General features: G+C 46.0%; 2 protein-coding genes across 8 annotated transcripts in view; both read right to left on the bottom strand.

Annotated features, from left to right (window-relative positions):
- Nucleotides 1–1493, bottom strand: part of LOC147100284 (RING finger protein 214-like) — a 58896-nt gene extending 57403 nt beyond the window's left edge. For all 3 annotated transcript variants that reach the window (XM_085967818.1, XM_085967820.1, XM_085967819.1), the window contains exon 1: nt 1379–1493. The gene's annotated coding sequence lies outside the window, so the exon portion shown is untranslated. The remainder of the gene's footprint in view (nt 1–1378) is intronic.
- Nucleotides 1494–5766: 4273 nt separating this feature from the next.
- abcg4a (ATP-binding cassette, sub-family G (WHITE), member 4a) overlaps nt 5767–15156 on the bottom strand; it is a 153786-nt gene continuing 144396 nt past the window's right edge. For all 5 annotated transcript variants that reach the window (XM_085967813.1, XM_085967816.1, XM_085967814.1 and 2 more), the window contains one exon: nt 5767–13863. In XM_085967813.1, the coding sequence (XP_085823939.1) occupies nt 13638–13863 (226 nt within the window). In that variant the 3' untranslated portion in view covers nt 5767–13637. The remainder of the gene's footprint in view (nt 13864–15156) is intronic.

The following is a 15156-nucleotide window of genomic DNA, read 5'->3' as shown; positions in this document are numbered from 1 at the left end:
CTCTCCTCCCCCTCTCTCCTCCTCCTCTCCCCCCCCCTCTCTCCCCCCCCCTCTCTCCTCCTCTCCCCTCCTCTCTCTCCCCCCCCCTCTCTCCTCCTCTCCCCTCCTCTCCCCCCCTCTCTCCTCCTCTCCCCCCCTCTCCTCCCCCCCCCCCCTCTCCTCCCCCCCCTCTCCTCCTCTCCCCCCCTCTCCTCCCCCCCTCTCCTCCTCTTCCCCCCCCCTCTCCTCCTCTTCCCCCCCCCCTCTCCTCCTCTTCCCCCCCCCCCTCTCCCCTCCTCCTCTCCCCCCCCCCCTCTCCCCTCCTCCTCTCCCCCCCCTCTCCTCCTCCTCTCCCCCCCCTCTCCTCCTCCTCTCCCCCCCCTCTCCTCCTCCTCTCCCCCCCCCTCTCCTCCCCCCTCTCCTCCCCCCTCTCCTCCTCTCCCCTCTCCTCCCCCCCCTTCGAGATATCTGCGCTCCTCTAATTCTGCTCTCTTGAGCATTCCTGATTATAATCGCTCAACCATCGGTGGCCGTGCCTTCTGTGGCCTGGGCCCTAAGCTCTGGAATTCCCTCCCTAAGCCTCTACTTCTCTTTCCTCCTTTAAGACACTCCTTAAAACCTACTTCTTTGACCAAGCTTTTGGTCACCTGCCCCAATATCTCCTTATGGGGCTCGGTGTCCGATAACACTCCAGTGAAGCACTTTGGGACGTTTTGGTGCGTTAAAGGCGCTATATAAATGCAAGTGGTGGTTGTGATGGTGTTGGGCGTACTGCGCGGGCGAGATTCCCGGGAATCCTTGAAGGCACTGCAGCACGCCTGCACTGGAGCTACATTCCTCAAATGGCTGCAGAGTTGACAGTGCAGAGGAGGAGGAAGGGGAATTGCAATAAAGAGAATAGCAGAGTGAGGAAGTGCCAGTAAACAGTATCAAAAAAATCAAACTTAGGAGCAATGTGACAAAATGCATTAATAAATGGAACAACCTACCTCTGGTAGGTTTAAATTTAGTGGAAATTATGCAATGTATTTTGTTTACTGGCATCTATCCAGTGCAAGTTACGAAATTTTAACAACGTTTTCACATTTAACAGGGAACTACGAAGCCTGGCAGTAAAATACAAAACATCGCGGCGCAAAATTATATTAATATATTTGCAAGAAAGCAATTTGAAAGCAAAACGACATAATGCGCGATTGCTGCACAGAGGCCATTGCAATAAGCTTTAAACACAAGTCCAACTCTTCCAAAGTCTCTCGTAAATCTCTGATTACAGTAAATTGTAAAACTAATTCCTGCTGAGAAAGCTGGGCTTGTGACCAAACCCTTGAACGCCCAGCGCAGGGAGAAATGAATGCCGTTTAAAATAAGCTTTAAGAAATAGCAAACTTTGTGCTACCTTGTGACTGCCGCTCACAGCACTGGAGGAGAAACCGCGCCTGTGCATATTCTCGAGGTCTGGCACTGCGGAACGAAACTGAGGACAAGTACATTGCAATGACGTTTTCCACAAATTACCTCTGACCTCAACAAACAGGTGACACTGGCAGGTTTTAAAAGTTGTTTTTGCCCCCCAGCAAGTGGGCAGTGTCCTGTTTGTTTTTGCTTTGCAGTCACTTCTCGCCCCCGCAATATTACATTTGCTGCATTTATTTACCCAAACTGTGACGTTTAATTTAAAAAATCTAATCATTTTTAACTTAATGGAGAAATTTGTCACCCCACCAATGTAAAATCATCAGGAACCGGCGCCTCACAACTTGAGCCGCCTCGGGGAAATGCCCTCCGTGCCCTTTAGCTCTGCGCGGAGGGGTTTCCTGTACGGGCTGCTCCTGCACACCCTCCACTTTGTCATCTTCGCCTGCTGACCGGACACGCCAGCTTGCCGTCTGGCGGAGGCAGAGGTCCCCAATGGGGGGCTCTCTACGCGGGAGTCCCCCCGCTTTTCTATTGGGGACTTGGCCTGGAGGGTGTTGCACGGAGCAGTCCCGTGCAATAGAATGTTAAGTAGGTTCACGGGCTCCCTGGCCACCTGCCTTTTCTGCGGCCTCGAGGAGTCCGTGTCCCATGTTTATATTCAGTGCGAGAGGTTGCAGCCCCTGTTTCATTACTTAAAGGGGCTGCTCTTCGATTTTTGGTTGCACTTCAGTCCCACGCTCCTGATCTTCGGTCACCCTGTGCGGAGGGGAGCGGGCGGGTCGGAGGACCTCCTCGTAGGACTGCTCCTGGGCCTGGCCAAAGTGGCCATTAATTGGACCAGGCAGCGGGCGGTCGAGGGGGTCGTCCGGCCCGATTGCCTGCCTCTTTTCCACGGCTATGTTCGCGCCCGGGTGGCCCTGGAGATGCAGCACGCGGTGTCCGCCGGCACGCTCGAGGCCTTCCGCGACCGGTGGGCGCCGCGGGGACTGGAGTACATCGTCACCCCGGCCAATGTAATTTTAATTTGATTTGATAAGTTTTATTTTAAGTTCTAGTTAATTTGCAGGTCATTTGGTTTTCTATAAAAAGAGGACCAATGTAAAATCAGTTTTTCAGGGCCACAACGGTTGTTGAGCAGTAGTTATTACTCAGATCAGTGACGCCTCATTTGCCTGGGTCTAGCTTTTTATGGGGTTTCTACCGGCGATATTTGGTCGGAAAAAGGGAAGTTTCCAGTGATTTCACTGATTGCTGCCTGTGGGTGGGGTAGGGTGGGCGCAGGTGTCCAGAGCGCAGCCCGTGGAGGACCAGTGAATGACAGACCGCAGTTTCAGGATTTCCACGTTCGGCTGCGCTAAATCCTGAAGTTACGATCGGTTTCTGAGGCGGAATGATGGCGGTCGCTGCCAGTTCGCCACCATCAGGACCGCGGGTTCCGGGCCATTGTCCTTTCACTCCTGGTCAGTGCGTTTCAGGCGAGTTTCAGAAATTCCAGATTTAGGGATTAATGGCCCAGAAATTCCGATCCCGACGGGTGGGTACGCGCTGTGCACTCACCCGTAGGGACATCGGAAATGTCGGTTTCAGGCATGCACTGTGTCTGGCATGCACTGTGGCGGAGAGTTCTGCTTTTTGGAGACCCTCCGCCCGCAGAAAACCCGTACAATTCTTGTGCCTGGAAAAGCAGGCGTAAGGCCTGCTTTTACCAGGATAAGTGTTGAAAAAAGTTTTTTAAAAATTTCCACTGATTTATCATTTAAAAATACTTTAAAGAAAGGTAAGTTTATTTTTAGCCCCGTTAAAAACTTTAATTATATTTTTAAAATTTTGTTTAAAATTTATGTAAAGTCATTTAAAAAATGTATTTAAAAAAGAAATGTATTTAAAGTTTTACTATGTTTTGGGGGTGATCTCCATTCTCCATTCACAGGTCTTTCTGTCAAATGTATGAAGGGAGATTCCCTTCTCTGATTGGCTCCCCATGGCCCACGTGATCGCAGGGACGCTGTGAACCGCCGGCGCCTCTGGGATACCTGGGCCCTGCGCACCGGCAGTTTGGAGAGGCCCAGGATCGGAACTCTGCGCCTCCCGGGAGCCCTCCGGTCTAGTCGCAGATTTTTCCAGATCGCAGCCCTCCGCCCGCGGCAGGCCTGCGAACGGAGTTTCTGCTCCAGGTTCCATCGCCAGTCTACGCGGAACGGGCTGCCCTCGGTGGCTGCGCTACAGTTGACCTCAGCACCCCTGGCTTAGAGAAGGGTAAAAGCAGCGAGGGTTTCACCACCTGAGCATGACCCATTTGCCCACCGCCTCCACCTCGGCTTGCCAACTTTGGTTGGATGTAGTCATGGCGGTTTCAACACGCGATCTCTCGCCGTCAACAGCCCCAACCAATCAAACAGCCTCCCTCCCCATCGCCAATATTTTTATAACTTATAAATGAAAGTGTTCAAAGAAAATGAGCCCATCTCCCCTGTGCTCACTGACCTACATTGGCTCCCGGTTAAGCAATGCCTCAATTTTAAAATTCTCATCCTTGTTTTCAAATCCCTCCATGGCCTCGCCCCTGCCTATCTCTGTAATCTCCTTCAGCCCCACAACCCTCCCGAGATATCTGCGCTTCTCTAATTCTGGCCCCTTGAGCATCCCTGATTTTAATTGCTCAACCATTGGCAGCCATGCCTTCAGCTTCCAAGGCCATAAGCTCTGGAATTCCCTCCCTAAACCTCTCTTTCCTCCATTAAGGCACTCCATAAAACCTACCTCTTTGACCAAGCTTTTGGTCATCTGCCCTAATTTATCCGTATGTGGCTCGGTGTCAAATGTTTGTCTTGTGACATTCCTGTGAAGCACCTTGGGACGTTTTACAGACTCTGGTCAGGCCTTGGCTGGTTCCCTATGAAATCATCTGCAAAATACATTAAAAATCTTTCTTCTGCGTGCAATTCTTTCCCATTATAAATATAGGAATTTGATAATGTAAATTTAAATTTTTTAAAACACCCCTATGATTTTTCTCCTGAATTGCTCACGGAAGTGTCCCGGAGATTAATCTTCATTTCCTGGAGACTCCAGGGCAATCCTGGAGGGTTGGCATACTTACCCCATTCCCCCCACCCCCTTGCTAGATAGTGCATGTGGGTGGAGGTGCAGTGAGGAACAGGGTTGGGCTTGGGTGCAGGTGAAAGAATAGCCTGCTGCACTCACAGACCAGATTGAAGCGTAAAAATTGGCCACTTGCATTAGATAGTGGAGGGGTCTTGGCACCTGATATGCCAGCATAAGTCAGCACCTTTTAAAGAATGTAATTTGGCAAGCAATACTGTACTGAGGAAATCTTCACAAATACATGTTGGTACACATAGTCACCAGGTGAAGTCTTCCCCCCTTGTATCCAATTAAAACCTCAGAAATTTCTGGGCATCTCACTCCACCTTCTAATCCAATATGGGACAGGTGACTATGGCCCGGATTTTGCAGTGGTAATGACGGCGAAACTGTCAGCATTTGCCCTCATAACTCCTCTGAAACTGACAGCAACTTCTGGAGTCCGCGCTTGCGCAGATAAACGCGGAGATCCAGAAGTTGCTGTCAGTCATTTCCTGCTTCTCCACAGGTTGCGCTGTGGAACTCCCCCAGAGCCGGCAATCAATTCAGATCACACTGAACTGACGAGAACTTCCCATTACGCTGAAATATCGCTGTTCAAAACCTCCGAAAAAGTTAAGCCTTGTTGGAATAGGTGTAACTGGGGTTTTAATAGCATATTGACTGCTGAACAACCCTGAAAAACTAATTTTAGATTTGTGGTATGTCAAATTTTTCCATCATCATAAAAATTCCATGGTTTTTAATATAATTTTTTAAAAGTTTGTTTATGGTATTTCAGCTTCTACCCTAATCCCATGTGTATGTCCCAATCTTTATTTTGCTCTTTGTATAATGATTAAAGTGTGAAGGAGAATCAGTGCATTTTACTTCCTGGTTTGCTGTCTGCGAGAGTTCTTCAACGTGATTGGCTGCTCAGCCAGCTTGATGACATCACTGTTGCTGGATGCTGGAGATCCCCTAGACTTGGCACCAGAATCAACCCGACGTTGGGAGAGGTGAAAGTCACGCCAAAGGGATCGCTAGATCTTTGCGGGCCGCTTTCTTCGAGGTCAGAGGTGAGCGCCGTCGATTCGCCACTGACCGCAAATTCCGGGCCAATATGTGTCATCATATTTAATGGCCATTATTTAGCATCACACATTATGGGATTTACTTCTATTTATTGGGTGAGAGAATAAAATATTCCAGTCCTCAGCACTGTTTCAGATAACCACATATGTTTAAAACAGATCAGAAAAAGTAGTACAATATAGAACAAAGTCCAGGATATAAATAGTCATTTTATTAGTAATATATGTCAACAGAAACTTTTTACAGAAAGTAACTTACAGTAGAACAAAAGTCACTTGTATAAATATTCATCAGCAATTTTGAACATCACATCTTTGATTTGCATAAACATTATTAATATGTGACCCGTGTGTTGACTTTAGTTCTGTTTTAAAAATCAGCCTGACAGTCAAGTCTTTAGCACGTGCAATGTAAACAGAACAAGCCATGGAAAGAAAGTAAGTTTGGTTCATTCACTAAAAGCTTTCGAAAAGTGTATGCACTTCCCTTCAGTGATTTTTTTTTTTGCCCTGCCTCTCCCCTGTTGGCACTGACTCTTCTGATGTACAATTCTAAGGGTCCTAGTAGCCCTCCTCTAGCTGGCCTAAGTAGCCATTCTTCACACGTTAAGCCTAAACAGTGAGTTTCAGCGGGCTATTCAACCGTGGACAGCGTCACATCCAAGCCCTAACCCGTTCCTACCCAATGTTCACATACGCACTCACATACACGGGCATTTTCTAGCATCAGTCACTGGGCACCAATCAAGGGCAGGAACACTGGCTGTTTTATTTGCTGTCAGCGTTGCTGAGATCAGGTCCAATACCCTATTTGCTGCCCTAGCTGATGTCAGCTCACTCAGAGACCTAACCTGGGACCTTCCAACCTGTACTGTACCAGGTCTAGGCTATTGCACTAGGCCAACAAGAGATGCAAAAAAAAACCCCAATCTTTAAAGCATATAAACCCCTTCAGTATTTCCTCTTAGCACCTTCCCAGGCCTGAGCTAGCACACGAATGTGAACAAAATGTCATGGAATAAGTTGGGATATCATAAAGATGCTGCTGATTCAAACGTCCATCCGTCAAAGGTGCAAAATTAAACCCTTTCTTTAACATTAATGTGCAAACCACCCAGAGCAGAGCATGTAACACTAATAATGTCTCATCGCAGTGACTGATTAAATACAAACAGCAACTGAATAAGACATGTTCGGATGTAGAAGGACCTTTCACCCATTTGATCTGATCCTTCCAGTATACTAACCCTATCGTATTACAGTCACAGTGTGTGGCTACTTCTTAAATGAGTCTCAATATCCTGCAGCTACAGCTTCACTCAAGGAGTTCCACAGACTCATCACGTTCCCCTCATCAGGATAGACCCCCTTTTTTGTCTTGAAAATGTCACCTATTTTGATGAAGGTCAAAAAACCATAGCCCCGTGGGGTAGATTTTTGGGGATTCCAACTTCTGGCTCAGAGTCACGCTCTAAAGGGGGTATGGATTGGAGGGTCGAGCGCGACTGATCCTGCGATCTGCACCGTCACTGAGCACGGCTCCACACTCAGAGTACAGTCTCCCAAAACAAAACACCCACGCCTGTTTTCAACAGGTTTATGATCTGTCTCACTCGTTGTGATCCTGAATCTCACTCCTAACATTTCCTTGATATTGGCAGCCCTGTTTCTGTGGGGTGATTGCGTGACTCCACAGGGGGTGGGTTCCGGTCAAAGTTCTGGCAATGTGACCATCTGCCCATCCTCGACTCCACACGGTCGGGCAGTGATGGCGGTACACAGACTTTTCTGATCTTGACAACGTTCTTCCCTTGTCACCTAAGCATGTTGTTTTGCTGGGATTTTGCTGCTAAATCTCTCCATTTTCCTATACCTCAAGAGTCAGTTGTAGAACAGGAGTGGTCAAGAGCAAAAAAAAAAAGTTATTACTTTATTATTTGTAAAGAGAAATCACTCACCACCAGGATCCATTTTTAAATGAATTTACTAATTATGATTAATTCTGAAGACCCTTTTCACCAACTTTCTCCCCCTTTTCTGTTGTTGTGATACAGTTTCACAGATACTGGGAGAACCCTGTAGTACCTTTGCCCAAGTGGTCATTCTGCATTGGTGTGTCTGGACAGTGCGTGCTGGCAGGCTATTAGACTATGGAAGGCATCGCATCAAGCCCAACTCTGTCGTCACCCAACATCCACTCAGGCAAACGTCCTGACAGGAGCCGCAAGACTGAAACCTCGGGCCCCGATTTTAACTCCAGGTGGATTCCCCGCTCAAGCCCAAGTTAAAATTACAGTCGGGTCTCAATGATGCCATTGGACCTCAACATGCAGATGTAAAGAAGGACCCTGTTGGCTCCGGGCGTCTGTCCTTGCCGCCTGCTCAGGAGAGCAGGTTAAAATGACAGATGTTGCGATCATGGCGGCTTTTGGACAGGTAAGAGCCAGGGCGATTTTTAACCGCCCACCCGCCAGGTTTCTGCTGAGCGAGGAGGGTTAAAATTGCCCAGAGTTGAAGCCATGGGAGATGAGGGAGTCCAATCAATTCCCTCATAGCATCAGCTTCAGTAACTCCTCTACTCACCCAGAGTGTCGACAGTACTAACTGCTGAAACAGCAAGATGTTCATCCAGTTGTTTTCAACAGGGAAAAAAACAATGGGCTGGATTTTCATTGAGGAGGCGATTAGGAGGCGGGACTACAACTTTTGGGGTTGTAGACCCGCCTCCATCGAGTTCTAGCCAACCCACGTGATTTTGACTTGATTGACCTTGTTGAGCCCGCCCAGCAGGCTCAGCAGACCAATTAAGGGCCACCCGGCAACAGGTGACATCACAGATTGAAATTTCATCTATCAAGACCTTTTGACAGATGAAATATCAGCGTTTCACAGCTGTTTGAAGCTGTCAAACACTGACAATCTGTACTCCAGTTTAATTCCTTCCTCTCAGGATGATTTAGAGATCTTCCCAGAACAGAAAGCAGAGGCTGCAGATTTTGACAGCTGGCGGCCATTCTGCTTTCTGTGCCGTTGAGATGAGGGGCTCCCGAGACCTGAATGAAGGCTGTAAAGATAAGTAAAGGTTAGTAGAACTTCTTTAAGCACTTTACACAGACCAAACACACTTACCTCTGCACTCATGCACCCATCACTCACCTGAACACTGGACATCTCGACCCCTCCAAGCCCTTCATCCCGACGGCCCGCCTCGCTAACTTGGCGTGGTTTGGAGCCGTCGGGAATCCCACACTTCAACAATGAAAATAGGGGTTAGGCTAAAAACGGCCTGTTAACTACCTGTTAACAGGCAGTTAATTGGCACTAATCCCCTTCCCGCCTCAGGGAGGCGGGTCCCAGTGCGGGGCAGGTACCCGCCTCCTTTGAAACTGGCATGGAGGTGGGTTGGGGTCGGGACTCCCGATTTCGGGATTTTAAATCCCCACACACCTCTAATCCTGACTCCACGGCCCAATGAAAATCCAGCCCAATGGATCCCAATTATTTATATAAAGCCGGTTGATTGACAGCCAAGCCAGGAAAATAGGTTAACGCTTTGAGTTGGACCCTCCATCAGTTGCTCCGATGGGTCCCACCAGAATTGTAAACCAATCTTGCTCTGACTGACCTGCCTTGCGCATACAATCTACTCCTGTTAATTCCAAGTTGTTTTTTTTGCTTAATAAAGAATTGCCCAGGAGTTTGAATTGAGCATTTTAAATAAAACAGCACAGGAGTTCATTTTTTGTTATTGTTGCATCATTTCAATTGGAATTAACCGATAACGCAGATTGAGCAACTTCGAATGAAAGTTCGACTGCATTCGGCTTCAATTTCTGATTTCCTGCCTTTGCGGGTTTTAATTTCTGTTAACTTAGCGGGTCTTAGAAAAAGGTTGTCCTGATGATGAGACTCCATCTTTAATGATTGCAAAGAATTAATTCAAATGTTGCTAGGATAGTCTGACACCAGAAAGCATTAGCTTTCAAATAACTGTATGATACAAATGGGTCTGGTGAACGTGCTGAATTCTTTGACATCCTTGCAGACTGTTTAGCTCTATATACACATATATGGCAGTTAAATCTCACAATTGCATTGATCCTGCAAATACAAAGAGGCAGCTCCCCTCTTGCCAGGCTCGCACTGGTTATATTTTAAATCCTCTTGGTTCCTGAAGAACACTTGATGTTTTAAGTCGCATTCAAATTTCTCTAAACTTAACATTCTGCAAATATATTAAAAAATTATGAAGTAAGAGCTTGAAGCACAGGTCCAAATGGCCGAGTTGAAAAGTTGTAAGAATGAATGGCGGGCTGGGTGGATCAAACATTGACCCTTTTTTTTTTCTCCTGCCAAGGCCCCTAACTTTATCCTTGCCCTCCCTCATGAAACTGTGGCTTAAAGCTTTGGTGAGCATGATTTCTGCAGTGGCATTAAATTCACTCACTTTCCCTCGTCTATTGAATTTTCTGCCTACTCGAATTGGACGGTAGATGAATGTTAATCTCAAAGGAGAAGGAAATAAATAAAAGTCTCGTCCTCCTGAAGCATGTAAGACGGGTCACACGTATGGAAGAGCGGCTGAAGGACAGAGGCATGCAACAATAGGGGGAACCAAAGGGCTTGGGTCTGAGGGTTGCAAGTACAGATCAAGACGATTGAATGCTGTTTGGAATATGATTCCCTTAGATATTGGGACCATTGGAGAGTCGTGCCAAGGAAGTTCATTATAGCCTTTTTATGTAATCCATTACTCCTCGGAGCCAAATTGAGACATTGTACAATGCCACCAGTTATATTTTAGCAGGATGCAATGAACCCTTTTTTTAGTATTGTTTAACTAAATTAGCAAATGTTAACTAGAGGAGTTGTCTTGCTGCCAATTGTACAAGGATTAGAGGGGAGTTGAAGAGAAATTTTCATCCAGAGGGTGGTGGGAGTTTGGAACTCACTGCCTGAAAGGGTGGTAGAGGCAGAAACCCTCATCACATTTAAAAAGTACTTGGATGTACACTTGAAGTGCCGTAACCTACAGGGCTACGGACCAAGAGCTGGAAAGTGGGATTAGGCTGGATAGCTCTTTCACCGACACAGGCACGATGGGCCGAATGGCCTCCTTCTGTGCCGTAACTTTCTCTGATTCTAAGTCAAAAGTTGTACAACATAGATATAAGAGGTTTGCTTGATTTACCTTTTTTGATGAGGAAGGGTCTGGTAGGAAGAATAATTACAGAATCTTTCCTTAAGAGATAACTTGGGTTGTGTAGAGTCCATGAGAGTGTAGGTTGTACGTGGCCTGTGGAATAAACGGGGCTGGGGGCTCGAGTGGCATTTGTTTTGTTCCTGAAGTCTCATGACGTTTTTCTGCCTTAGGGCACACAACAGTGAACGCTGGGTAGTTAAATGGTTATTGGGGAGGACTGAAAGGACCATCGTGAAAACTGCCTCATATTTTACTAAGGGAGAGAGGACATCTTATATATATACAAAACCCTCTGGCCTAAATTCACATTTGAGACTCTGCTGAACAGAGTTGGGGATTTCCCAGCCAAGGAGTTGGGCTCAAGCGTGAGACTAAAGATACAAAAGGAAGGAGAAAAAAAAATTGGAGCAATGAATCTGGCAATAAAAATATTTGCAGAGAAGGAGACAAAGTTAATAAATGTAGGTGACCAAAGTGGCGACTGTGGAAGGTCCAATATGAGCTGTACGAGCCTGTAATAGGGCTACTGCTCTTCCAAGAAGTTAAACTCAAGTGTATTGAAACTCAAATGATAAAACTGTACAAGCAAACACTCTCCCACACCACAGTCTGTTACACCGACGAGGTCAAAGGATCATTAACGCTTTGACTGAAAAATACTGCAGTACCGTGACACAAAAAGCTTCACAACGATAGTTCTGATGAACTTATTTTGTATAATACAAGGTGAGGACATTGCCATGAGTTTCCATGCTTCATGGAGATGTCACATTAGTAGGGGGGTCAATAACAAGGGGGCATAGATTCAGGGTAAGGGGCAGGAGGTTTAGAGGGGATTTGAGGAGGAACTTTTTCACCCAAAGAGTGGTTGGAATCTGGAACTCACTGCCTGAAAGGGTGGTAGAGGCAGGAACCCTCACAACATTCAAGAAGCATTTGGATGAGCACTTGAAATGCCATTGCATACAAGGCTATGGACCAAATGCTGGAAAATGGGATTAGACTGGACAGGGATTGATGGACGGCGCAGACACGATGGGCCGAAGGGCCTCTTTCTGTGCTGTAAAACTCTATGACTCTATGATTATAATTACAGGAACTTGTTCAAAGTATAAACGTTCTGAACCCACATTGTCACAACGAGATCCTGATTATTACTCCCATCACACTGGGCCTGCAGAAGGATGACAGACACCGTTACACCCATCTTCCAAATAGCCTACATACCCAATTCTATACTCAATAAATTATCAGTATATGGGATAAACATAAATACACTATGAAGACCTGTATGTGCTTTGTATCCTATTCAAGGCACTGACAATGACTCACCAGGGCTCTGTTGTCTGTGACTAGGGTTGTCATCATTTGACAAGACCAAACCCAGAGGATGAACACAATAAGGGTGTGTCAACAGGGCTCGCATTGAAGAATCTTTTTGGCGATGATTAAATTTCAATGAAAACCCTCAATAACAGAATCACGAACACCTCCGCAACATAAAATACAGAGGCGTGCAGGAAAAAAAAAGAGACCTGCACTTTAAAAACAGAATTTTGGTTTGCAGGATACATTTTTAGAATTCTGCATTTGTCTGGTTCAAAAACCCACAGGAATCCACTCACGAGTTCTCAGGTCACCCCCCACTCATTGTATACAAAGGACATCTCGCAAGTCTTTACAGTGCACTCATGAGGGACGTAGGCTGCGACAGTGAGGAGCACAGCTCACCGCAACGTCACAATGTGGGCGAGAGTATGCAACACTGATCAAAGTGATAAAAATCGGAAAGAACAGATTTTTAACCAAATATTGAAATATTGAAGTTTTGAAAGAACTGGTGCATTTTAAGATGAGAAGCGCCAGGGTGAATAAAAACATCAGTGAACAGTGCGATACAGCAACACAAAATGGGCGGCGGGGGGGGGTGGGGGCGGTTCTGTCACTAGACCAGAATTTTCCAAAAACAAATATGGCTGGAAGTTAAGGTCATACAGACTGTGGTGTGGGGGAGGAGAAAGGCTCGTATAATTCAGACCTATTTAATAACTAAAGAAGGAAATTTCCCAATACCAAAGAATAATAAAAAAAATAATACTAATACAAAATTCTGTAAAAATTGTTCACGCTACACTTGTTTTAAATGTTTAACACATTCAAGACTTTTTTCAAATATACTTTTGAAATGTCAAAAACGAATATAGACTTTCCACAATGCCTGTTATTGTAACATTTAAAGCCTAGTCTGTAATGCCTTGCTTCTTTTTTTAAACTTAGTTATTATAATTTGACAAGACGTGCTATAAGCGAGCATGCTCCAGTTGAGAGAGTAAAGCGTACATTGTCTTACAAAAAATGTGCTTATTAACAATCCTGTTCGAAAATCAAAATTTATATTTTTTTTCCTTTTTTAAAAGAAAACAAAAACCGCATATACTTTAGAGTAGCATCTAACTAACAATTCACAAAACAGGGCTTCTTCAAAACACACGTACGGAGTAGGTGGAACACTCTGGTATTGTCACTGTGCAGAAGTCCAGAGCAGAGTTACTTCATTGTACGGCACCCAAAGGTTGTTTTCTCCGATAAACCATCTTCCAGATGGGCGAGAACTAATAAAAATTCAATAAAATAACTGGAGTGGCTGAAATAAAATCATAAAAAAACCAAAAGGCCCATCACAAGCCATCGCTACGTTTGAAGTATTTTTTTAAAATTACTGTTCAGGCTTTGAGGCCTTGTTAACTGCTGGGCCCAGCACAGGCTACATCCCTTGCAAAAACTCAGTAGAAGGAATCCTGTTCACAGACAATGTGACTGAATGCTGCAGAATATTCACCTGCGATGCGGTTATCTCTCTATCTCTCGGACTTGACTTTGTAGCGCAGCACGAGGTAGGCCAGGAGGCGCAAAATAATGAAAAAAATACCAAGGACGATGAAATCCATATAAAGCTTTGCGTCCTGCACATCCAACTCTTGCAGGATTTTCTTTGGTTCCTTAAAAGGACAAAACTCAGTATTGCATGTCAGATTTTTTCTGTCCAGTCCATATATTGACAAGATGACGCCCTCGAAGCCGTATCTGTTTCACCGAGAAAAGGAACGAGCACACGGTATTGTTACACAAAATGAATTACACTTGCATTTTGCTCATTTTATAGAAAGAAAGACTTGCATTTATATAGTGCCTTTCACGACCACCAGACGTCTCAAAGCGCTTTACAGCCAATGAGGTACTTTTTGGAGTGTAGTCACTGTTGTAATGTGGGAAACGCGGCAGCCAATTTGCGCACAGCAAGCTCCCACAAACAGCATAGAAACATAGAAGATAGGAGCAGGAGTAGGCCATTCAGCCCCTCGAGCCTGCTCCGCCATTCAATGAGATCATGGTTGATCATCCAAATTCAGTACCCTGTTCCTGCTTTCTCCCCATATCCCTTGTTCCCTTTAGCCTTAGGAAATATATCTAACTCCTTCTTGAATATATTTAATGAATTGGCCTCAACTAAATGTGATAAATGACCAGATAATCTGTTTTTGTTATGTTGGTTGAGGGATAAATATTGGCTCCAGGACACCCGGGATAACTCCCCTGCTCCTCTTCGAAATAGTGGCCGTGGGATCTTTTATGTCCACCTGAGAGAGGGCAGACGGGGCCTCGGTTTAACGTCTCATCCGAAAGACGGCACCTCCGACAGTGCAGCACTCCCTCAGCACTGCACTGGAGTGTCAGCCTCGCTTTATGTGCTCAAGTCCCTGGAGTGGGTCTTGAACCCACAACCATAGACCTCCCCCAAAATTACCCGAATAGAATGCCTTAACCCCTATATTATCCTGCGAGAGCTCCTCACCCCACCCTCAGATAAGCCGCGCTCTATGGCCTAAGTTGACACTTTCACAGTGTTTCATCTTATGCACTCTCGTTGTGTCAATGACAACTCAAGGGAAGCTGGATAAGCACATGAGGGAGAACGGGTAAGCTGATAGGGTTAGATAACGAGGGGGTGGGAGGAAGCTGGTGTGGCGCGTACACACTGCCATAGAGCGGTTGGGCCGAAGGGCCTGTTTCTGTGCTGCAGACTCGATGTCATTCTAGGGAACTCAGCTAGGGTAGCAGTTGGGACCAATACAGGTAATCTCAGCATCTTTGGGTTCTGGAGTTGGGGGTGTGGGGGGGGAAGAAATCGGGCAGGGTTCCCATTCCCGATCACAACAACAAAACAACAACTTTCATTCACACAGCGCCTTTAACGTAGCAAGACGTCCCAAGGCGCTTCACAAGAGCGTTATCAATCAAAATTTGACACCGAGCCACAGAAGGACAGATGACCAAAAACTTGGCCAAAGAGGTAGGTTTTAAGAAGCGTCTTAAAGG

The sequence above is a fragment of the Somniosus microcephalus genome, chromosome 26, assembly GCF_052327205.1.
Source record: "Somniosus microcephalus isolate GS21.2 chromosome 26, FLI_Smic_1.0, whole genome shotgun sequence".
Lineage (NCBI taxonomy): Eukaryota > Metazoa > Chordata > Chondrichthyes > Squaliformes > Somniosidae > Somniosus > Somniosus microcephalus.
Note: the sequence above shows the minus strand (reverse complement) of the source record. Positions and strands in the feature narration are given on the sequence as shown.